This window comes from Rhinoderma darwinii, chromosome 2 (assembly GCF_050947455.1).
Source record: "Rhinoderma darwinii isolate aRhiDar2 chromosome 2, aRhiDar2.hap1, whole genome shotgun sequence".
NCBI classification, from domain to species: Eukaryota; Metazoa; Chordata; class Amphibia; order Anura; family Rhinodermatidae; genus Rhinoderma; species Rhinoderma darwinii.
Genome location: NC_134688.1, coordinates 323,267,693 through 323,292,349, shown reverse-complemented (window position 1 = coordinate 323,292,349; position 24,657 = coordinate 323,267,693). Strand labels below are relative to the sequence as shown.

The 24,657-nt window shown below is 44.6% G+C and overlaps 1 protein-coding gene across 11 annotated transcripts in view; it reads right to left on the bottom strand.

The window, feature by feature from the left end:
- The window catches only part of ZC3H11A (zinc finger CCCH-type containing 11A), a 212,637-nt gene that overhangs the window by 12,070 nt on the left and 175,910 nt on the right, over window positions 1–24,657 (bottom strand). For all 11 annotated transcript variants that reach the window (XM_075853611.1, XM_075853614.1, XM_075853604.1 and 8 more), the window contains 2 exons: window positions 20,123–20,280; window positions 6,964–7,031 (listed from right to left, as the gene is read on the bottom strand). In XM_075853611.1, the coding sequence (XP_075709726.1) occupies window positions 6,964–7,031; window positions 20,123–20,280 (226 nt within the window). The remainder of the gene's footprint in view (window positions 1–6,963; window positions 7,032–20,122; window positions 20,281–24,657) is intronic.

Below are 24,657 nucleotides of genomic sequence, written 5' to 3'. Positions count from 1 at the left end.
AGATGGCATAATAATGAGGTAAATAAATAATCCATAGCTGTGTGGCCAGTGTTACACTGATAAATGGTACATAATCTTATCCCCCCTTTTGGAACACACTCAACATTTTGTGTCACCGTGTTCTGATAACCATAACTTGTTTATGTTTCTGTCAAAACGGTGTGAAGGCTTGTTTTTTTGCAGGATGGGCTGCAGTTTTTATTAGTACTATTTTGGGGTACATGCAACTTTTTGATCACATTTTATTAAATTTTTTGGGAGGGGAGGGGAGGAGACCAAAAAAAACGGATTCAGGAATTGTTTTTTATTTTACGACGTTCCCCATACAGGAAAAAACAAAATTATATTTTTAGAGTTTGGGTCGTTACGAATGCGGCGATACCAAATACGTATACTTTTTTCCTTATTTTTTTCCTGTAATAAAAGACTTCTTGCTTGGAAAAAACAGGATTTCTGTATTTACCAGTAAAATCCCCTTCTCGTTGAATTCACTGGGGGACACAGTACCATGGGTATAGGCCACTGTCAATAGGTTTCCAATGAGAAAAGCAACCTCAAGAAGACCAAAAATATAACGATAAAGAAATAGGACGGGACCTGTGTGCCCAGGTGAATTCAACGAGAAAGGAATTTTACTGGCAAGTACAGAAATCCTGTTTTCTGAAAGTATTCACTGTGGGACACAGTACAATGGGACGTCCTAAAGCAGTCCCTTAGGGTAAGAAAAAAATAATCAGCCATGCAGGCAGCCTAAACCACATGCTGCTCGCAACACCATCTGACTCAAACTGGCATCTGCAGAGGCCAAAGAATGGATCCGGTAGAACCTCGAAAAAGTATGTAACGAGGACCAGGTGGCAGCTTTACAGACCTGAAAGGTAGAGGCTTGATGTGGCACCACCCAGGAGGCCCCAACTGACTTAGTAGAGTGAGCAGTGACTGAGAAGGGAGGTTCCCTACCCTTAGCAGAGGCCTTTAAAACAACCAACCGTATCCTGCTAGCAATGATGGCCTTTGAAGCAGGCCACCGTTAGGAGGGCCATCAGGAACAACTAATAGGGAGTCTGACTTCTGAAATTTCTACTTCCTTGACTTTCTTTAGCACTCGAGGCAGGAGTGGAAGTGGCCGAAAAAGATAAAAGGAGGTTGAAGTACGACCAGGGGAGAACAGTAGTGTCGGTTCCTATGGCCTTGGGGGTCCCTGGTTCTTGTGATAGTCCTGGCTTTTGTGATTGAGATGGGAGGCGCAGAGATCCACGTCCGGGATCCATGTGTTCCCGCCTCAGGTAATCGGGCTCACAGTTGTCTACTCCTGGGATGTGCACTGCTGAGATTGCTGGGATATTTTCTTCTGCCCAGCGAAGGATTCTGGCGGATTCCTTCCATACAGTCCTCCTTCTTGTGCCTTCCTGATTATTGAGGTACGCCACTGCTATATAATGATCTGTCTGTATCCTCACCGGAAGACCCTGAAGATGAGACGTCCAGTCAGACAAGGCCAGGAAGATTTCCCTCCGCTCCAAGATGTTGATTTGGTGATGAGCTTCCAAGTAGGACAAGATGCCCTGGACTGTGAGGCAGACCGCCCCCAGCTGGACAAACGTGCGTCCATTGTGATGACTTGCCAGTGGAGAGTTGTGAAGGGTTTTCTCTAAGTGATGTTGTGGAAAGACATCCACCACAGCAGCTCCTTCTTGACTGAAGGGGGCAGACTGATCATCAGATCCAAGGAGTCCGGAGACTTAGAATTAGAATCACCAGCTGTAGAGATCGGGAGTGAAATGGGACTGCCTGGAAGCTTGAAAATATCGTCCACAAAATTTTCATGCAGAAGCAGATGGAGCAAGGAGTATTCCTGCGGAATACTGTCACTCCCTGTCTGGGAGTGGTGATCTTGGCCTTGGGTAAGATTACCCTGGCTGCCTGTGTATCCAGGACCATCCCTAGAAACTCCATTCTCTGAGGAGTGAGAAATGATTTGATGCTGTTGATCAGCCATCCAAATCTCTGAAGACAATTTAGTGTAATGTTAAAACTGCAAGTTGGCCTGTTTGGAAGGTGCCTTCACCCGAAGATCGTCCAAGTATGTGAAAACCGCTATCCCCCTGGAACCGACGAGAGCCATGAGTGCCACCATAACCTTGGTGAAGACCCTTGGAGCCATGGCCAGCCTGAAGGGGAGGGCCACAAACTGGAAATGCTTGCAATCTACAGCAAAGTGCAGGAAACGCTGATTTACTTGAGCAACGGGAACGTGACATTAATCATTCTTAGTTTATTGAGGACAGGAACTCGTCGCTCTCAAGGAAGCAACCACCGATCACAGAGACTCCATGCGAAACCTTCGAATCTTCAAGTCGATTGAGAGGTTTTAGATCTGAAAATCGGCCGTAGAGATCCGTCCTCCTTTTGTACTGTGAAAAGGTTTGAATAAAACCCTTTGAACAATTCGTACTGGAACAATTCCTCCTCAATAATGGAGGCTTTGAATGGCTTGAGAAAAAGCTTGGGCCCTGGAGGGGCACGGATAGGGCATTGAAAGGAAAAAACTGCCTGGGAGGCCCGCTGTGTCAGAGCAGGTCTAGCGGGTCTGCTAGGAGTTTCTAGACCGGAAGGAAGGTCTCTGCACTCGCAAGTGACGCGAGTCACGTTAGTTCTGCCTCTGACGTGGGGCCGAGTATCAAAATTAACTAAATTATCTTTGTCTCATAACTGAGGGAACTGGGCGTAGTCTTTGACGACGTTGTGTAAGTAAAGTACCCCTTCCTCCTGTAGCCTCAGAAATTAGTTGGATCAGGTCAGGTCCATAAAGTAGATCCTGGGCAAATGGAAGGGAAAAAACACGTTATTCTTAGAGGTATCCCAGTTCCTAGTCCAAATGGCCGTGCAGACAGCTACTGAGCAACTAAGTCATGGCCTTAGCAGACCTTTTGGCATATTGGAAGGAGACATCACAGATATATTTAGACATCTGCCAAAGCTGTGCAGCTAGCAGGGAAGTCTGCAGGGAAGTCTCCAGGAGAGTCCCCTGAATCAATTGCGTCCTGTAGTTGAGTAGCTAGTTCAATACTAGCCAAGCTAACCCAATATGCGGAAAAAGAGGATCTGACTGAAAGTGTTTTTTTGCCATAGACTCCATCTTGGCATCAACAGGATCCTTGAAAGCGGAAGTATCTGCAACCGGTAAGGTAGTATTTTCATAAAGCCGGGCCATGTGAGCATCTACCTTGGGGTGAGCTGACCATTTGGCAATACACTCATCAGAAAAAGGAAACAGTCCACACTCTTGGATACGCGCATAGACCAGTCAGGTTGTTTCCATGCATCAGAAAACTATTTCTCAAAACCCTTATGATCTGGAAAGACCAGAGGGGGTCGCCTGTGGCGATATAATAATAACTCATTCCGAAGGGATTCAGCAGGATCATCCGCAATCTTAAGAATACTCTCACTGCCTGAATAAGATCCTTCACAACAGCAGGAGATATGGATTCACTTCTATTACACTCAAACTCAGAGCCAGAGAGAAAAGCCCCTGAAGAAGCTGGTTCAGATATGTGAAAGAAATTATTTAATTCCACCATTTTGTCTTCTATTCTATACCTCCATTTTAACTTCAATATAAGAGTGATATTTTGAGAGAATGTATTTGTTTTTTGCGGTGTTAAGGAATTGAATCAGCAAGAATAAAGGCTGAGGGAAAATTGATGACTCAAGACCCCACCCTCTACGCCCTCCTTACAGAATACAGAAGATAAGGACTTACCATTTTCTGACTTGATAGGAAAATATTGCAATGCTAAGAAAATATTGTGAATGTAATTTGTTTTGTGCAAACTCAAGAGAAAATATAGCTGATGTAGTGAAAGTTCAGTCTAAAAAACTGTATATAAACCCACTCATAATGTATGTAAAATGCAGTCTGCCATCACTTGCTGAGTGACATCATTAGGACACCGCTGTGAAACCTTCTCTTGAGGAAATAAATATGAAAGAATCTGGAGCAACTGTTTGACTTTGAATTATCCACAACAGATACATCTCTTAAATGAAAAGAATGAAGGATGCCTGCAGCATTTTTGTCTAAAGAGGAATCAGATGAAGAATGATATCTCCTTAATTTCCTGGCCCGCTTGCGGGATGCACTGGGAGAACTAGAACGAGTGCAATCCAGGGAAGAGTGACTGGGGGTTTGAATGGACTGTGGTGCCTGAGAGGGGTCAGACAATTGAGACTGCTGAGGAAGGTGTTGTAAGGCATCTGCCGTGGCCTGATAAGAGGTGGGCGAGATAATCTACCGCCTGGGTGAGGGAAGCCGCACATAGGTGGGGTAATATGCTCACTAACCATTGGAGCTGGGGGGTCCAGTGAGGGTTTAGGGGGAGGGCATTTAAAACAAACTCGGTCAGTCTGCCTGCATGCATGGAAAACGTAGTACTGAACCACGTACATGCAAGGCGCGTTACAATGGCGGGTGGGTTTAGGTCTTAGAAGCGTTACCCTTTGAAGACATATTAAAGATAACCTTCCACCTGCCCATACATGTGCAGCTGAGTGCACAAACCCTGGGGCACCTTTTCCTACCCTTCTCTGCTATTGAGACATCGGAGCCGTTATATTTGGCGTCTGATATTTAAATAACCCCCTGAAGGTCAATGGGGCGTGTAATGGCAAGGGGGCGTGTTACTATGGCTGTGACACTGTCCAATCAGCTACCGACACTGCTACAGCAAGAGAGATAAGAGCGTGTGCGCGCGCGTACGCTTGCACTCTTCAGCTCTCGGCAGACAAGCACAAGACTGATCTTTCGCAAGAGATTACAGTCTTGTACTTGTGTGCTGAACTGGCAGGGGGGCGTGTCACTGCTACGTGCAGTGCATGAGCTGGTGAAAGGAGAGCGTGCGCACACTCTCACTCTTCAGCTCTCGGCAGACAAGGACAAGACTGATCTCTCGCGAGAGATCAGTCTTGTCTTGGTTTGCCGATAGCTGAAGAGTGAGAGAGAGAGTGCACATGCTCTCCACTCTACAGCTCTTGCACGGTCCGTATCAGTGACACACCCCCATGCCACTACACGCCCACTAGCCAGTTCGGCAGACAAGTACAAGACTGTGTGATCTTTCGTGAGAGATCAGTCTTGTCCTGGTCTGCCGCAAGCTGAAGAGAGAGAGCGTGCACAAGCACACGCTCTCCTCCCTCCAGCTCTTGCTGTGACACTGTCCGTAGCCGATTGGACAGTGTCACAGCGATGTTACACGCCCCCTTGCCATTAAACACCCCATTGACAGTTCAGGGGGTTATTTAAATATTGGTCGTCAAGTATAACGGCACCGATACCTAAATAACGGTGGACGGTAAGGAAAAAATTTATAGTGCCCCAGGGTTTGAGCGAGCCCTGCCCATTTCATGCTGCACATGCATGTGCAGGTGAAAGGTTCTCTTTAAGATCCTTTCTACAAAAAAACACTATAGCCAACGGCTATCTTATCAGACCCCCTAGGTGCGGTTCCCCCGTAAAGCAGGAATGTTTCCAGTGCTGTATGATCTCTGAACACCACTCAGTGTACTATGGCGATCATTACCGGTGATAGAGTTAAAAAAAATAAACTCCCCTCCAGCCAACACCCAAGCCGCAGTGGTTAGACAGGGTAAGCATGTCACTCAGGTTTTGTCTGGTGACCAATGAGAAACGCTAAAATGGCGGATTGGGGAGGAAAGCAGGTAGGAACGCAAGAGGGCATGGCTGACTTGCAGCTTAGCAGAAAACCAAAGCCGGGGACAAAATTAATGGCGACGCTGGCTAAACGCCACGGTTAAAACAGAAGATAATGCTGAAACATTTCTGAAGCACAAAAGTGATAGAAAAGACCTCTGAATAAAGAATCCCTTCTATATATCATGCCGAAAGTCCGCTGACATAGTTTGAATTGCTCCACCACCACAGCAGCTCCCAGGGAGGGTGGTTGTCTTTAGGTTCAGCCTGTCACCCCTTCGGAAAACGCACATGCGTAGCGTGGTTGTGCTGCATCCTCAATCGCCGATGCCATAATAATAGGGGACTGGGTGACAAAGGCGGGGAACACCCACCGTAGAGGTGGGCATCCACTGAGGTGGGAAGAGCATTTGCCATAATGGCAGGCATCCACTGAAACAGTGGGAATTCCTTCCACCCAGCGCCCGCAGGGGAGTCACCAAGTGAAACACATGAGAGAGTCTCACACTGCACCTGAAAGAGAAACAAAAGTAAATAAAAAAAAATAAATCTAGCAGAATTGCCCACAGTGCTGGACATGTCTGCCTACTACAGACACTAGGCTAAAACGGAGTGCTCAGCACAGAGTATAGCCCACTGGGCAGGGCCACACATTTTTTTATATATGCCTGTCAGCCTCCTAGGGACAGTAGCCTGTACCCATGGTACTGTGTCCCCCAGTGAATACTTTAACGAGAAAGGCATACATTTTTTTTCCCATTTATATACAACATGTTTATCAACTTAAGTTTTCTTTTAGTCCCACTAGGGGACTTGTGGGACTGCACCTCTAAAATCGCTATACTAATACATTGTTCTACCCATTGATTTCAATGGGAAAAACGGCATTTCGTTTCAACAGGGCGTTTTTTATGTTGGCCATTTGAAAAAAACGGCGCATAAAAAAGCGTCCCATAAAAAGAAGTGCATGTCACTTATTGAGCCGCTTTTGGAACAGTTTTTTTTTCAATGCCAAGGGTAAAATTTGTGGTGAAAATCTGCACCAGAATTGACATACTGGGGATTAGAAAGCCTGCCGTATGTCTTCAATTTCACACTGATTTTTTCCACTATATGTGGATAGGGATTTTAAAAACCCATCCGCATGTATTGTACTGTGAATTGCTATGGATTTTTAGTGTGGAATCCAAATTGAAAATCTGCAGCATCCAAATTTGCAAAGACTGGGTTTGTTTTAATTATTTAAATACCTGATTTTGAGACGCTTTGGTAGTATACGGTCCATTGAAGGCTTCTCAGAAGATTCTATTACTGGAAGCTGTGAAGTAAGGAAGACACATTAACACAATTGCATACAATTTAAAGACTACCTCCAGTGGAAACAACTTTCCATGTCTGCATTCCGCATCTGACTGTATACCACACTCTACCACTTCCCTTTATGTATCCTGTACTTATTTTGAACTGCTGCCTTGTCTTGTCTTTAAAAAAAAACCTCCATCTTGATGCTTTCTCTTCCTCTCTGCTTTGCTATCAATCCCATAAAGCTTCAACACAGCTTTATATGACCAGCTAAAGATCATATCATATCTGCATGCTGGGGGACACTGTGATAATCTATATTCTCCTAAATAAGCGGAGAAACCATGAGCATACAGACAGGGAGGCTGCACTATATTCTTTTACATTATACCTGTGTGACAAGAACCTGTCAAGGCATCAGTGGTAGCTGATAGAAGTTTCTGTCTTCCCTGTGCAAAACTAGTCTAGTACAGAAACTGCTGAAGCCTGTGATGGGCGACACACATATCTCCATAGAATCAAGTAGAGAAAGCGTGTCACCGAGCCGGATTCACACTGCTGCTAAGCAACCATCCCAGTCTGATATATAGAGATATATAGAGATCGAAGCAAGAAGAAAAATAACAGGTGAGAGACTGACACATGGAACACTATAGTGGTACACATGGGAAAGTTTCGTTTTGGATGGAGTGTCCCCTTAAATAAATACAATGCAATTCCTATTGCTATACACTATTTAGCTTTAATAACTGATAAAAAGTATTTATTAAATAATATATTTCACTTTCAGTAACTTATTTTCCAATCCTATATCTTTTTCATTTGTATTATTGGGGCAGCCACCTTCTATAGAGCAGCTTTGAGCTGGGCACGAGAGATCTATAGGATTGCCGTACAGCAAACACGGGGCATAAGAGAACAGGAACGTGGGACGCATATTCTCGAATAAAGCAGTGTGTACTGAGCATGTTCCCTCCTCCCCCATGTACGGAGGAGAAGATCACAGAGTGAAGCAGCCTGTATTCCCAGCACAGATTGCACAGTTTTGTATATTGCCGATATGGACAAGAGTTTTGCTGTGCCACGGGTGTGTATTGTTCACATACGGAAACAGCGAGGGATACACACCTGTAGAAGGACAATATATTCTGGCTGGTGAATGGATAGGGCCCCGACACCTTACTGGGGGCAGGACACCTCACTGGCAGCCCCCTGGTGGCAAGGCATAGATATGACATATCAAAAAAGATAGTTATGGGGTTAAGGCCAGGGGCGTAACTAGGAAAGACTGGGCCCCATAGCAAACTTTTGACTCCGCTGGGTATCACACAACCCCTCCTTGTAGATAGTGCCTCCCTATAGATACTGCCACACAGCGCCCTATAGATCGCACCAAACACAGCCCTCTGTAGATAACGCCTTACAGCCCCTCTGTAGATAACGCCATACAGCTCCCTTGTAGATAACGCCATACAGCCCTCCCCCTGTAGATGACGCCATACAGCCCTAACCCTGTAGAGAACGCCATACCCCTGCAGAGGACGCCATACAGCCATCCCTGTAGATAACGCCATACAGCACCAAACGCCCTCTGTAGAAACCGCTATACAGCCCCCTGTAGATCACGCCATACAGCCCCCCTGTAGAGAACGCCATACAGCCCTCCCCTGTAGATAACGCCATACAGCCCTCCCACTGTAGATAACGCCATACAGCCCTCCCACTGTAGATAATGCCATACAGCCCTCCCCCTGTAGAGAACGCCATACAGCCCCCTGTAGAGAACGCCATACAGCCCCCTGTAGAGAACGCCATACAGCCCCCCTGTAGAGAACGCCATAGAGCCCCCAAACCCGCCCCCCCCCCCAAAAAAAACGGCCTATAGTTTGTCCTACAAAAGAGATGTATCCCCTATCCACAGGATAGGGGATACACGTGTGATCTCTGGCAGCGATAAGAAGAACGGGGGACCGAAAGTCCTCGGACTTCCGGTGTCTGCGCAGTTCAATAAAAATGAAAGGAGCGCTGGTCACGCATGCGCACAAGCGCGACCGGAGCACAATTAATTTCTATGGAGCTGCCGACAGACCCCGAAAATCCGAGGTTTGTCATGGAGAACTTAGGGGGACTTTCAGTCCCCCAGTCTCCTTATCCATGGGCGTCCCAGCGATACCACATGTATCCCCTATCCTGTGGACAGGGGATGCATGTCTTTTGTAGGAACAACCCCTTCAGTGGCGTTGCGCTGTAGCAGCCATAGTGGCTGCTAGCAGAACCTCCGGCCATGGGGGGGCCTTATACTATGGCTGCTACAGCGGTAGTTACGCCACTGGTTAAGGCCCTATTACACCGGCCAATTCTGTCTGGTGCAACGAGCGCCGATCAACGAGACAGCTCGTTGATCGGTGCTCGTTTGATCCTGTCACAATGGAGCTATGTATGGGGACGAGCGGTCATTACTCCGATTACTCGTCCCCATACATATCAGCAGCGCATCTCCCTGTTTATAGGGAGATGTGCTGCGGACAACGATTATATTTCAGTTTTTTTGAAACTATACGATCAGCAGATGAACGCTTGTCTGCCTGATAATTGCCCAGTGCAAAAGGGCCTTTAGGTTCTGCTGTCTTAGCTTTTGCAAATTAACCATCGTGATAAACAGAGATCATCACGTATCAATTACTAGCTTGCTAAACCCAACTTATGGTCTGCTGCGCTGTGTTTTACTATGGTTTGTTAACAGCAAAGCAGAATAACATTAGAAATTAGAACTGCGGAGCAATAATGTGATACAGTTATGTCCAGAATTATTTGGACAGTGACACAATATTCATGATTTGGGCTCTGCATGCCACCACATTGGATTTGAAATGAAACAACTGACATGCAATTCAAGGGGTTGACTAAAAATATTCTGTGAAACGTTTAGGAATTGCAACCATTTTTCTACACAGCCACCTCATTTCAGGGGCTCAAAAGTAAATTGGACAAATTAACATTACCATAAATAAAAGGTTTTAAAAAAAAAACAAAAAAACAAAAAAAAAAAAAAACTTTGTAGAGGAACCTTTGCAGGCAATATGTGAACCCATGGACATCACAAAACACTGGGTTTCCTCCTTTGTGATGCTTTGCCAGGCCTGTACTGCATCTGTCTTCAGTTGTTGCTTGTTTGCGGGACTTTCTGCCTTAAGTTTTGTCTTAAAGGGGTTTTCCGATACCTAATTATTATTATTATTTTTTTTTAATTATGCACCAATTATTTTTTCCTATATTAAAACCCCCTGAATATCGTTTTTAAAAAACAAGTTTACATTTCTTTAACCCCTTAATGACCAGGCCATTTTGCACGTTAGTGACCAAGGATTATTTTTTGTTTTCTCACAGTCGCATTCCAAGAGTCTTAACTTTTTTTTTATTCCGACGACATAGCCGTATAAAAGGGCTTGTTTTTTGCGGGACGAGTTGTATTTTGTAATTGTACCATTTTTAGATGCTTATAATATATTGATTAACTTTTATTAACTTTATTTTAGCAGAGAATTGAAAATAAGCAGCTATTCCAGCATTGATTTTCACGTTATAAATTTACGGCGTTTACTATGCAGCGTAAATAACATGTTAACTTTATTCTATGGGTCGGCACGATTATATGGATATCAAATATGTAAGGGTTTTATATGTTTTCCTACGTTTGCACAATAAAAAGCCTTTTAGAAAAAAATTACTTGTTTTTGCATCGCCGCAGTCCAAGAGCCGTAACGTTTTTATTTATCCGTCGATATGGCCGTATGGGGGCTTGATTTTTGCGGGCCAATGTGTAGCTTTCATTAGTACTATTTTGGGGTACATAGGACTTCTAGATAAATTTTTATGGAATGGGAGAAGAGAGAATTTTGCCGTTGTTTTTTGCGTTTTTTTTTTACGCCATTCATCCGGCGGTTTAATTAATGTGTTCATTTTATTGCTCAAGTTGTTATGATCGCGGGGATACCATATATGTGTATGTGTGATTTGTATTGACACTTACTAAATAAAACCACTTTTTGGGCAAAAAAAAGTAGTTTTATTTGATTTTCACTGTAATTATTTTTTTTTTCTTTCACAAACGCTATTTAACCAATTTACATTTTTTTTTTAGTCCCACCAGGGGACTTCACAATGCGATCTGCTGATCGCATGTATAATGCTTTGGTATACTTCGTATACCAAAGCATTATTGCCTGTCAGTGTAAAACTGACAGGCAATCTAATGGTCATGCCTCCGGCATAGCCTAACAGGCAGATGCTGAAAGCAGACCTGGGGGCTTTGTTAGACCCCCGGCTGCCATGGAAACCCGACGGCGACCCGCAATTTCTTTGCGGGGGCGCCGATGGGGTGACAGAGGGAGCTCCCTCCCTCTGTCAAACACATTAAAGGAACAGTGTCATCACAATTTTTTTTTTAATATGTTAACGATGTTAGTGCTTTATTAAAAATGTTTATATTTATTTGTGTGTTTGTGTTTTACTTTTTCTTATTTTTACACTTTTTCTTCCCTATGGGGGCTGCCATTTTTTTTTCCATTTCTGTATGTGTCGATTAACGACACATACAGACATGGAATACGGCAGCCACAGTCCCATAGGGACTGCGAACGGCTCCCGTCCCATCCACTTCAATGTACGCCGTCTGTGTGGGAACTGCGTATGCGCCGCTCCCACACAGTCCAATTTGAAATGCGCGCCGTCCGGCGCCATTTTCGTGTGGACCGGAAGTCGCGCCCGGACAGTAAGATTACTACTTCCGGTCGCGGCTTCCGGACTTGTGCACTTGGACCAGCGGCAGCAGACGGAGCGGACGGGCCGGAGGGAGCCGCGGCGGCAGGAGCAGGTAAGAGATTTATATGTATGTTCGTGTTTGTGTACGTTTACTACTGTATGTAAACCTTCTACACTGTGTGTTAGCTCAAAAAATGGCGACACACAGTGTAGGAGGTTAGACCGTTCAAACCCCTCGTTTATCCCGGCACTAGCCAGGATAAAGGAGGGGGGGATGCTGAGAGCTCACTAGAGCGAGGGCTTTTTACCCAATTTTGCAGCATAAAGCAATGTGGTTGCTTTACCACATGCAATGCTGCAATTTTGGGAATAGCTCCATCTAGTGACCAGCAATGGGAAATATTATAAATTAGAATTCATTTATAATATTTCCTGACTCGTGAAAAAAATAAAAAAAATTTGAACAATGTTTAATCACCTACACACTAAATGTTTAATTAAAAAAAAAACAACATGTTTTTCTGGCAACACATTGCCTTTAAATGCCGCTGTCACTATTCACAGCGGCATTTAATGGGTTAAACTTCCGGAATCGGAGCGCGCTTCGATTCCGGCAGTTGCAGCGGGAGCCAGGCTGTGTATAACAGCCGTGCTCCTGCCGCTGATCGTGTGGGTACAGTCTCAGTACCATCACAGGACGGATATACCCGTCCTCCTGCACGAACTAGCAGCTGCAGAGGACGGTTATATCCGTCCTTCAGCCTTAAGGGATTAAGCATTACTCTTTATTGACATTCAGAGGTTTATGTACCTCTGTGCGGTTCTTGAGGTCAATCTAGCAATGTTTTTTCGTTTAGCGTGCATGCGTGATTCAAATACACCTTTTTTTTTAAACGCACATGAGCTGGCTTACTGAAAATAGGCGTTCCGCCTACTACAAGAACGTCACTGATGACGCGCCGTTCGTGTAGAAGACCGGAAGAGGAGATCGTCCGTAGCTGAAGAACTTAGACGACCAGTCGGCACGTCAGCGGAAGAGAAAACTTGAGATGCATGCTGAGTCACATGACACTACTCAGGAATAGAAGACAACATCTTTGCATCGGTGAGTATAATAGAAAGTTAGTTAAATACATATTTAAAATATTTTGCAATATAGTTTTACAAAGGTGGAAAACCCCTTTAAGCAAGTGAAATGCATGCTCGATCAGGTTGAGATCTGGTAATGGACTTTGCAGAATATTCCACTTCTTTGCCTTAAAAACTCCTGGGCTGTTTCGCAGTATGTTTTTGGTCATTGTCCATCTGTACTGTGAAGCGACGTCCAATCAACCTTGCTGCATTTGGTTGAATCTGAGCAGAATGTATATCCCTGAACAATTCAGAAATCCGGCTGTTTCTGCCTTCAGTCACATCATCAATAAACACTAGTGACCCAGTGCCTTTGGCAGCCATGCATGCCCAATGCCATCACAGCCATTCCAATCCTTCTCCATTCTTTCTTCCTCCCATCATTCTGGTACAGGTTGATCTTTCTTTCATCTGTCCAATGAATGCTGTTCCAGAATTGGGCTGGCTTCTTTAGATGTTGTTTGGCAAGGTCTAATCTGGCCTTTCTATTTTTGAGGCTGATTAATGGTTTGCACCTTGTGGTGAACCCTCTGTATTTGTTCTCATGAAGTCTTCTCTTTATGGTAGACTTAGATACTAATACACCCACTTCCAGGAGAGTGTTCTTCAATTGGGTAGATGTTGTGAAGGGGTTTTTCTTCACCATGGAAAGGATTCTGCTATCATCCATCACTGTTGTCCTCCGTGGACGTCCAGGCCTTTTGAGATCATTAGTGCGCTCTTTTTTTTTTCTTTCAAGAATGTACCAAACTGTTGATTTGGCCACTCCTAACATTTGTGCTATTTCTCTGACGGATTTCTTATTTTTTTTCAGCCCAACGATGGTCTATTTCACTTGCATTGAGAGCTCCTATGACCTCATGTTGTGGGTTCACAGCAGCAGTTTCCAAATGAATATGCCACACCTGGAATCAACTCCAGTCCTTTTACCTGCTTAATTGATGATGGACTAATGAGGGAATAGCCCATGCAGCCCATTCAATAGTTTTTGAGATAATTGTCCAATTACCTTTGGTCCCTTGAAAAAGAGGCAGCTACATATTAGAGCTGTAATTCATAAACCCTTCCTCAAATCAGGATGTGAATACCCACAAATAAAAGCTGAGAATCTGCACTTTAAGCCCATATTGATTATGTTTTGCTAGAATGACAAAACTTGTGTGTCTGTCCAAATAATTCTGGACCTAACTGTAGATTTATTACAACTTGTGTAAAGGAAAAGTGGAGTAGTTGCCCATAGCAACCCGATTGCTTCTTTCATTTTCAAAAGGGCCACTGAAAAATGAGAGCTTGAACCTGATTGGTAGCTGTGGACAACTACTCTACTTTTACTTTGCACCAGTTTTAATATATCTCCCCCAATGTACAGTACTGTTCTAAGGACAGGTGATCAGTAAAACCCCCACAGTGGACTCTGATAATGATTAACAAATTAGAGCCAAGACACAGAATATGTATACTGTAAGTTCTACCATGATGTGTAAGGGGAAAAGAAGAAAAAAATACTTATGATAAATTCTACACTGAATTTATGCAATTAAAGCTCTGTTCACATCTGTGTTGGAGGCTCCGTTAGGAGCCTCTGACGCAGATCCAGTCAAAAATGCATTACATTTTTTATTTTGTTTTAGGTTAAACAACGGACACAATGAGGGAAACCTGACAGAATGCATTAAAATGAATGGGTTATGTCAAGTGGCGTTGGAGTCTGACATGCAACGGATCTGGCACTTCTGACGTAACAGAAAAACAGAAAGTAGAACACAGAGATGTGGCTTACGGAAAACTTTATTTCTTGTTCGTTAAGTTGGGGGACATAGACCGTGGGTATATGGTGTCGACACCATGAGACTTGACACGAAATAAAAAAACAAAAAGGGACTCCTACAGGATATACCCTGCCCACAGACACTACACAGTCTTAGCTTAGTGTCCATAGGAGGCAGACACTTCTGCTAATAGCAGCAGAGTCTCTACCTCTTTCATCATGAAGAACTATGGACACAGGCTCTTTGTGTTCCCATTCGGCGGGCACACTGTCATATGCAAATACACTGTTGTCCAGCCTGCCTATGAAGACAAGCGGGACAAGAGCGTCAGCTCCTCTGTCACCCACCATCCTAAGGAGCACCTCTAACACCACTTCCTCCAGCGTCCCCTTTGTAAAGGTGGTAACGTTGAGGAGGTGCTCCTGCTGGTCACTACACCTGGGAGATGGAGAGTTGGGTAGGTGTTATTTAACCCCCTCCCCCCAAACTGGGCCACCGCTTGTGAACTGTGGTGGTCCGTTAGGCCAGTCTATTCCCTGGGGCTTTTCCCTTAGCTCTTTCTGCACCCTAAGAAACTTTTAGGTGACAGCACTTTTTTTTTACTGTATGGCTGGCAATGTATTCTAGCTTGTGTCTGGATAGGGCCCCTTACTGGGGTCGCCATTTTGCGCTTTACTGCACAGGCGAGGGAGGGACCTTCTCTATAGTATGAATCAATGGGGCTCTAGCGCGCTTTTTTTATGTCCCCATCTCCCATGGGGAATCTTTTGTCTCTCTTCATTGACTGGTCTACTCAGGACAGCCAGCGGCGAATTGCTGCACTCCATGGGCGAGGTTCAGCGTTCCCCTCTAGTCTCCTCGATTTGGACAAACTGCTTCCTGGACAAATCTTTTCCATTTATTATGCGTAAGTGAAATACCAAATTTCCACATGGTCAGTGTACTTCCTTATGTGATGCATGTCGGCCTCCTAGCCAAATTCTTGCAGTCTCTGCCACCCCTAGTGTTCCCCACCCCTTGTATGATGGGTGTGGTTCCGGAATGGGCCATCTCCCTTTTCCGGGCGGTTGGTACGTTGGTGAACATTACTCAGTCCATTCTGGATGGCATGTCTTACAGTCCGCCAGACACTTGTTCTGCCCGTCCTGGTCTTCCCTTTGTGGCAAACCCCGCAAGTGGACCAGAACTTTTCGCTTGCCTTAATTTTCACCGTCTTCTACGGTTTCACCTCCCCATGTGGGCAAGGTGTTTCTGGTCCTGGAGTCAGGTGTGGTGCCTCCTAGTCTCCTAGAGAGGTTTTGTCTGACAGTGAATTATCCGATTCAGTTGGTGAGGGTTGTACCTCTGTTCCCACCTCTATGGAGGTGCTAATTAAAAGCAGTCAGTGAAACACTTCAGGCCACTGCATCTGCACATTCCCGCTTTCCTTCAGCCCCAACGTTCTCAGATGGTTTTCCCAGCCCACAGGGAAATGGAGGTCATAATTTTTAAGGATTGGAAGCACCCGGATAAAAAAAGTTTTCCCACCCTAGCCGTCTGGATGTTTTCTACCCCTATCAAGAGGGCAATTCTTCGGCTTGGGTGCAGACTCCGGCGGTAGATCCTCCGATTTCTCACGTAGCCAAGGCCAATAACTTACAAATTGCAGATTCCACTTCCTTCCTGCATCATCGCGTGGACTCTCTTGCTAAAACTACTTTTGAGGCCTCAAGCTATGCCCTTCGCCCCATTATTGCATCTGTCTGGGCTATAGAGCAGTCAGGCCCGCCTTAGGAGGAACTAGTTAATCTTCTCACCTTCTCTGCAAAGGTACCCTTTGATGCTGCCAGTCCGGTGGCATGGGCTTCTGCATCCTATGTCACTATTTGCAGGACTACATGGCTCAAGGCTTGATCTGTTGAATCAGCCTCTAAGCACTCCACGACTGCAATATCCTTTTCAGGGTCTCGTCTCTTTGGCCCAAGATTGGACGAGATTATCTCAGGAGCTACAGGTGGCAAAAGCACCTATGTTCCTCAGATTAGACCTAAGCGCACTACACCAGTCAAAAAGGCGGGTCCGTGTTTTCGTTCCTTTCATGGCTTCTCAAACACCATTTCCTCCAGTCTACAGACTCAACATGATCACAAGGCCAAAACCTTCCTTCAAGTTCCGACCCTCCTGGCGTCCCCAACCTCCACTTGCAAAAGGTTGGAACCGGCAAAGCCACTTCTGCCTGAAGGTGCGTCCCCACTCAACTTGCCTCAGGGGGGGCAGGCTTCTGCACTTCAAAGACGTCTGGCTCTATCTAATTTCGGACGCCTGGGTTCAAGAGGTAGTATCTTTAGTATACAAAATCGAATTTGCAAGCCTCCCTCCAGAGCGTTTCTTTCAGTCTGCTGTTCCACAGTCCCCACCCAGAGGAACACCTTTTTTTCGGGCAATCGACTCTCTGCTTCTTCAGTGGGTCATCATTCCAGTACCCTTGAACTAAAGGCTCCGGGGTATAATTCCAACCTTTTTGTCATCCCCCAAAAAGAATGGTTCGGCCCATACTGGATCTCAAGTGCCTCAACGCGCATTTACGGATCCGTTATTTTCGGATGGAATCTCTCCGCTCTGTCATCGCTTCCATGGAACAGGGAGAATTTGTTTCTTCTGTAGACATCAAGGACACATATCTAGACATCCCTATCGGTGCTACCCACCAGCGCTTTGCAGTACTGCCTTTTCATTACCAATTCGTGGCACTTCCTTTCGGTCTGGCCACTGCTCAGAGCGTCTTAACGAAAGTTCTCTGTCGTGATGGCACTCCACTCCAGGGGGATGTCTGTCACCATGTATTTGGATGATGTCCTAATCAAATCTCCCTTCAGTGAGGACGAGATGGCTCTCCAGATCACTCTGGACACAGTCAGTTCGGTTGGATCATCATCCGGTCAAAGTCTTGGCTACATTCTCAGCAGATAGTCTTTTTGGGGGTCGCCTTCGACAGTCACTCGGTGAAGGTTTTCCTTCCTCCGGAGCGTCTCTATTCTTCAGGAAGGGACTCGTTCCTTACATATGGCTGTGCCAACCTTACTCCGCCTCTGCATATGTGTTCTCGGGACCATGGCGGCCTCAAATCGAGACAATTCCATTTGTGCAGTTCCACATGCACCCTCTTTGCAGCAGGCGTTCCTCTCCCGGTGGGATCGATCCTTGCAATCGCTGGATCAGTTCATTCTTCCCCTCTCGGTCCGTCGCTCGCTTTAGTGGTGGATCACTTCTCCGGCTGTACCTCGGGGGCTCTCCTTCCTCTCGCTTAACGGGCTGATCCTCTCCACAGATTCCAGCCTCAAGGGCTGGGGGGCACTTTTCGGAACCTCATAGCTCAGGAACGGTCTCCACAGGAGTCTTCCATTCCCATCAATCTTCTGGAATGGAGAGCCATTTTTCTGTGTCTCCTGTGCTGCACCTCTGTCTGGACACACGGTGAGGGTTCAGATGGACAACGCCATGGCCGTGACTTATCTAAATCAACAGAGCAGCACTCAAAGCGCCGCAGTGATGGCAGAGGCATCCAGGACCCTATCTGGGTGGAAGTTCATGTTACTGCTCTCACGGCGGTTCACATACCCTGGGCCAACAATTGGGTCATGGACTCTCAGTCGCAAAATGGTGGATAATGTGGAGCGGTCTCTTCATAAGGAGGTCTTTGACCAAATTTGTCTCAGATGGGGTTGTCCTGACTTAAGACTTGATGGCCTCCAGGTTCAATCGGCAGGTCCCCTGCTTCATCTCCCGTGCTCAGAATCTAGAGCCCAGCGCCGTGGACGCTCTTGTGGCATCATGGTCGGAATTCTGTCTCCTGTACATGTTCCCTCCTCTGCCACAGCTCCTCTGACAGCTCCTGGCAAAAGGGATTCCTGCCATTCTAGTAGCCCTGGATTGGCCACGCTGCTGTTGGTATGCAGACCTTGTGACGCTGCTGGCCGAAGTCCTGTGGCCCTTACCTCTCCCTCCCGACATTTAACGACAAGGCTGTTGGAGCCACAGTTCTGAGGGCTTCTGGTTTTACGGAAAGGGTTATTTCACTATTCTTAAGGCCAGAAAGTCATCTTCTGCCCGGATTTACCATTGCACATGGAAGACTTACCTTGGTTAGTCTGAGGATCGCAAGCCTCCACCCTTTCGTTCTTCCTTGTCCAGGATTCTATCCTTTTTACAAAGTGGTTTGGATCACAGTTTAGCTCTCAGCTACATGAAGGGGCAGGTGTCGGCCCTTTCCATTATATTTGGTCGCACGCTGGCGTCTAAAGCGGACATTAAGACTTTTTTGCAGAGGGCGGCTAATGCAGTCGTCCCCCCCCTTATCGTCCTCAGATTCCCTCGTGGGATCTGAATTTGGTCTGGGATGTCTTACAGTTGACTCCATTTGAACCTTTGAGAGAAGTCTCTCCGCGTTTTCTGTCCTGGAAGTGGGTTTTTCTGGTTGCAGTGACCACCATCCGGAGGGTCTCAGAGTTGGCAGCTCTCTCGTCGTTCTTAGTTTCTAAATCTTCACCAAGACAAAGGCGTTGCTCCCCTTTTTGCCTAACGTGGTTTCAGCCTCCCACATGAATGAGGATATTGTCTTGCCATCTTATTGTCCTTCTCCCATTCACCAGAGGAAGTGTTCCCTCCACAACTTGGATGTTGTCCTGCTCTGCGGATATACCACCATTGCTTGCTGGATTCGAAAGATAGTTTGCGAGGCTTATTGTGTCCATGGGAAGGTTCCCACTTTCTGGGTCACGGACCCACTCTACCAGAGCAGATGGGCCTTCAATTATGCAAGGTGGTCTTCCCTGCACACCTTTGTCAAGTACTACCAGGTGAATACCTTCGCCTCTGCAGACGCTTCTCTGGGTCGCAAGGTATTGCAGGCATCTGTGAAATAGCTGACCATGTCTTGTGTTCCGTTTCCCCCCCCTCGGGACTGTTCTAGGACGTCCCATGGTCTGGTGTGTCCCCCCCCCAATGTAACAAACAAGAAAACAGGATTTTTTTTGAGTATTCACCATATAATCCTTTTCTTGTCCAGTTCATTGGGGGACACAGCTCCCACCCAATTGTTTTCATGTTTTTTTTTGCATTATAGTAGTCAGTTTGAGGGAATCCCCTCTAGTGTTTGACATACTTATATCACCTTGTATCTGCTTCTCCTACGTCTTGCGGACAGGCTGAATTAGCTCAGTGTCTGTGGGCAGGGTATATCCTGTAGGAGGAGTCACTTTTTTATTTCATAGTTCAAGTCTCCTAGTGGAAACACCATATATCGACGTTAGTGTCGCCCAATGAATTGGACAAAAAATAAATAAAATTACTCCCATTTAACCTTTACTGCATCTTATTAACCATAAATAAGGCACATCGCCTCAAGTTCTTTTTAATTGCAATAATAGTAATAAATTTATTGTAAAAAATATGAGAAAGATTTACTTACCATTGCTGGTGCTTTCTCGTCTGCACTGCAGCTTGCAGCAGGGCTCATGGGTTTAATTTCAGCAACAATCATTCTTTCTTGTGTTTTCTGCTTCAGGGTAGCTCTGATAGGTAATGTATTTTTCACCACACATGGATCAACATTCAATTTAGGTTTATCTGTAAGAAATAACACATTTGTAACACTAATAAATGTCACTAACGATGAATCTAAAAACGTGACTAAGTGCAGAATGTGCCGAAAATACAAAGGTTGGACGTTGATCTCCAGTTTCAGAAAAAAACAGGGTTAATAGTATTAATACAAGGTGCTGGTACTACCAACAAACATGGGTACAGGTTCATGGTGAGAAGGTGGTTATACATCTGTGGTCACTCTCCATTATAGTAAATTGTAAATATGAAAACAGCTGGGTATCCTCATACGCGGGATCAACGGTACTTCTCTTCAGAGGGAAAAAACAGCAAATATGAAAGGTTCAATGTTTGAAACAAGGTACAGTATGTAACCTTTTCTATTCCATTATGATGGTTGTTTATGAAGAGTAAAAGCTGCAGGATCTAGAACTTACACTTGTGGTAGAAGTGACACTGTTTAAAATGCATGGTCTATATTATATTAAGTATAAATGTAATTTTAAAAGGAGTATTCCCATCTTAAGCATTAATGCCATATCCTGTGAATATGCCATAAATGAAGGTTCCACCTCTGGCGCCCTTATCTCTTGGCAGAATTGGGGTCTGCTGACCCTTATTTGCCGATTCCCTGTAGCCGCATTCTTCATACACTGAAGTAAAGAGGTGGCTGTGCTTGTGCATGGTATTCTCTATTGAAGCGACTGAAGAATGTGGCGGTCAGGGGTCACTAGATCCCCATTCTCTTGATAGGTGAGAGCCTCTCTGGAACCTGCACCTCTCGGCCATTTATGACATATCCTGTGGATATGCCATAAATGCCTAAGATGGAAATACCGCTATAAGAATTACACTATACCACCAAATCGAATACATGGACACTTATCAATATTGGGTAAAGTATTTCATCATGGAAACAGACACACAAGGTCATCAGATTCCCTGATTTTCTTTGAAATGCATACCTTTCTTTTTAAGTGTTAGAATAGTTGGCTTCAAAACTTCTGCATCGCTTCCATCTTGTGGTGATGTTTGAAAGTCTGCGATATGTGGACTACTCTTAGTTTTGGTGTCCATACTTTTGCTTTTTTTTTTTTTTTTAAAGGGTTTGACAATAGAATTGAATGTCACGGATGTCTGTATGGAGTTTAATTTGTTTGGTCACTATATGGACTTTTATCTATAAAAATCTAATCCGTGAAATGTCAAAACTTTACAAAAGAATACCTTAAGTTCTTCAGTCGCATTATATATAGGCAGACTTGGCTCTGCATTCGAATGATCCCATTTTGCATTTGTACTCCCTGTATTGAAATAGTATACGTTATTTGCACTTGTCTGTGAGATAGTGGAGTCTGACATGTAACCGATCTGGCACTTATGACGTAATAGAAAAACAGAAAATAGAACACAAAGGTGAACCTAACTTAAAGGACACTATTGTACAGTACTAATCATAGGGCATGTTGACAATGCGGCTTACGGAAATCTTTATTTCTTGTTAGTTAAGTTGGGGGACACAGACCGTGGGTATATGGTGTCAACCCCATAATGCTTGACACTATGAAATAAAAAAACAAAAAGGGACTCGTACTGGATATACCCTGCCCACAGACACTATTCAGTCTTAGCTTAGTTTCCATAAGAGGCAGACACTTTTGCTGATAGCAGCAGAGTCTCTACCAAGAATTGTCTTTTTATTTTATTCTTTCATCATGAAGAACTAGGAACACAGGGTCTCCTTGTGTTCCCATTCGGCGGGGCACACGGTGTCATATGCAAATACACTGTTGTCCAGCCTGCCTATGAAGACAAGCGGAACAAGAGAATCCATTCCTCTGTCACCCACCAGCCTCAGGATTACCTCTAACACCTCACCCACCAGCGTCCCCTTCGTAAAGGTCGTAATGTTGAGGAGGTGCTCCTGCTGGTAACTACATCTGGGAGATGGAGAGTTGGGTGAGTGTTATTTAAACTCCCCCAAAATTGGGCCACCGCTTGTGAACTGTGGTGGTCTGCTAGGCCAGACTATTCCTTGGGGCTTTTCCCTTAGCCCTTTCTGCGCTCTCTGAAACTTTTGGGTGACAGCACTTTTTTTACTGTATGGCTGGCAATGTATTCATATTCTACAATATATAGTTTGTAATATTTATTTTCAAAAGAAACGCATACTGCTCGCCTTTAAATTTCTGGTTACTATGGATGTTTTTTTGTCTATGTACATCCAGTGCTTAAATATGCATAATAATTTATTTATACTCAATGTAGATTGTGTTCATAAGACACTCTCTATTCAATAAAAATTTTCTGGATATAATTTGTGGTTTTATTTTATCAAAACCAAAAATACACTTTATATTATCTAATTATAAAGCAAACTTTTTAAAGGTTTCTATATGCACATGCACATTTTGTGATTATGTTCTATATAAAACCTGTTTCTCTTCTAAATGATGTGTAGAGCGGTTACTAAGTTAATGTGTCAGGATTGGCTAATTGTGATTTTAAAACATGTATCGAATCGGTTACGTATGCTATGAGTAAGAACACTTCTGTTCGAAACGCGTAAGCGGTGACACGCCTTACCTGTGTCCTCTATGGATTTTTTTAAGATGACCTAATAAAGCTCTTTTTATACCATATATTCTACGAATGTGCTGAGGAATTTTCTTTCTTCCAAGTATCGAATTTCTTACCTGCCTCTAAGCCCCCTCTCCAATTGCACTTCATTAAGGAACTACAGATCCTAGAATAAAGATTGGGTGAGCGGCTTTTTGCTGCTTTTTTTTCTCCTTTTTATACTTCATACATGTTATGTGTATTCGGGTGTATGGATACTATTCTGTGAAAATTTACGGTGTTCAAGTTTGGTGTTTTATTATCATAAGGTGATTTTGTATTAATAAATATTGCTTTTATTATACTATTGTGTTGTGAATCTGCGTACACACGCATGCTTAGCGGCAAAGAAGATAGTTAGCGTTAATACAAAGAAAAGGTAGGGAAACTAGGCATAACCAAAGTGACTTTGAAAATAAAGGAGGCAGTAATAGTAGGGGACACTAGCCCAGTGAACCACACGATTATACCAGCCCTAAAACACCTTGCGTTCAGCAAAAGTGTGTTTCAATATAAACCAACTGCTGGAAACACTTTATTATTGGCCATCATCCAAAGTTCTTAATGCGAGGAATTCATGCAAGTCGGTATCAGTGGATCCGCACTAGATGTACTTTTCAAGCAAAGAGGTTACTCTGTTAAATGCATTATACGGGGGGGCTTAATAATTCATGTTGACCGAGAGTCTTTACTTCAGACTAAGGCTGGATTCACATGAGCACATTACGTCCGTAATGGACGGAACGTATTTCAGCCGCAAGTCCCGGAGCGAACACAGTGCAAGGAGCTGGGCTCCTAGCATCATAATTATGTACAATGCTAGGAGTCCCCGCCTCGCTGCAGGACAAATGTCCCGTACTGAAAACATGATTACAGTACGGGACAGTTGTCCGGCAGCGAAGCAGGGACTCCTAGCATCGTACATAACTATGATGCTAGGAGCCCGGCTCCCTGCACTGTGTTCGGTCCGGTACTTGCGGCCGAAATACGTTCCGTCCATTACGGACGTAATGTGCTTGTGTGAATCCAGCCTAAGAATCAACATGAAAAAGTAAAAACATAAATACTAAAATCCCTATTACGCCTTCGGGTATGCAAAACAAAGTTCGGTTTATTTCTCGCTTTGGCCAGCACTGGGATACAACGAAAGGGGCTCTAATTAAAAATTGGCAACATCTGTGAGGCCATACGTGATGATAGGCAACTATCCAAGTATGATCTTAAGACATGCACCAAACTTGCGTGATTTACTAGAACGATCTGAATTCAGGAGATCTGATGTAAAGACTAGGCCCACTCATCCACTTAAAGGGGTTGTCCAGGAAATTTTTTTTTCTAAAAAGTGTCCCCCAGCCTTGGTTTGCCTTCCCTAATACCCCCTATTAAACTTCTAACCAGTTTCTTTTTGATCTCCATCATCACTGCTGCTCTGTTTGTTTACATCCCTTGCTGTCTGTTTCCTGTCTTGTAACCCATCATATCCATGATCCTATTATGCATCTGAGGAGATAGTTGCATCCCTCCACTTCCTCCAAAGCATCTCAGCTACTTGCATACTGCCATGCCTCTCTATGTTCACAGGGTCCTTCCCTGGTCTAATTACAGGCAGCTCTCTCCCTGCACACGGTCTTACCCACTAATAATCATTATCCTTTGTGCCTCCATCTATCCCTGATCTAAGTACCGTCACTTATCTCCCTCCCCCGCCCCTTTCACAGCCTGATAAATGTAAGTCTGCCCACTCCACCTATGTCAGACATCTTTGTACACACAATCCAGTCA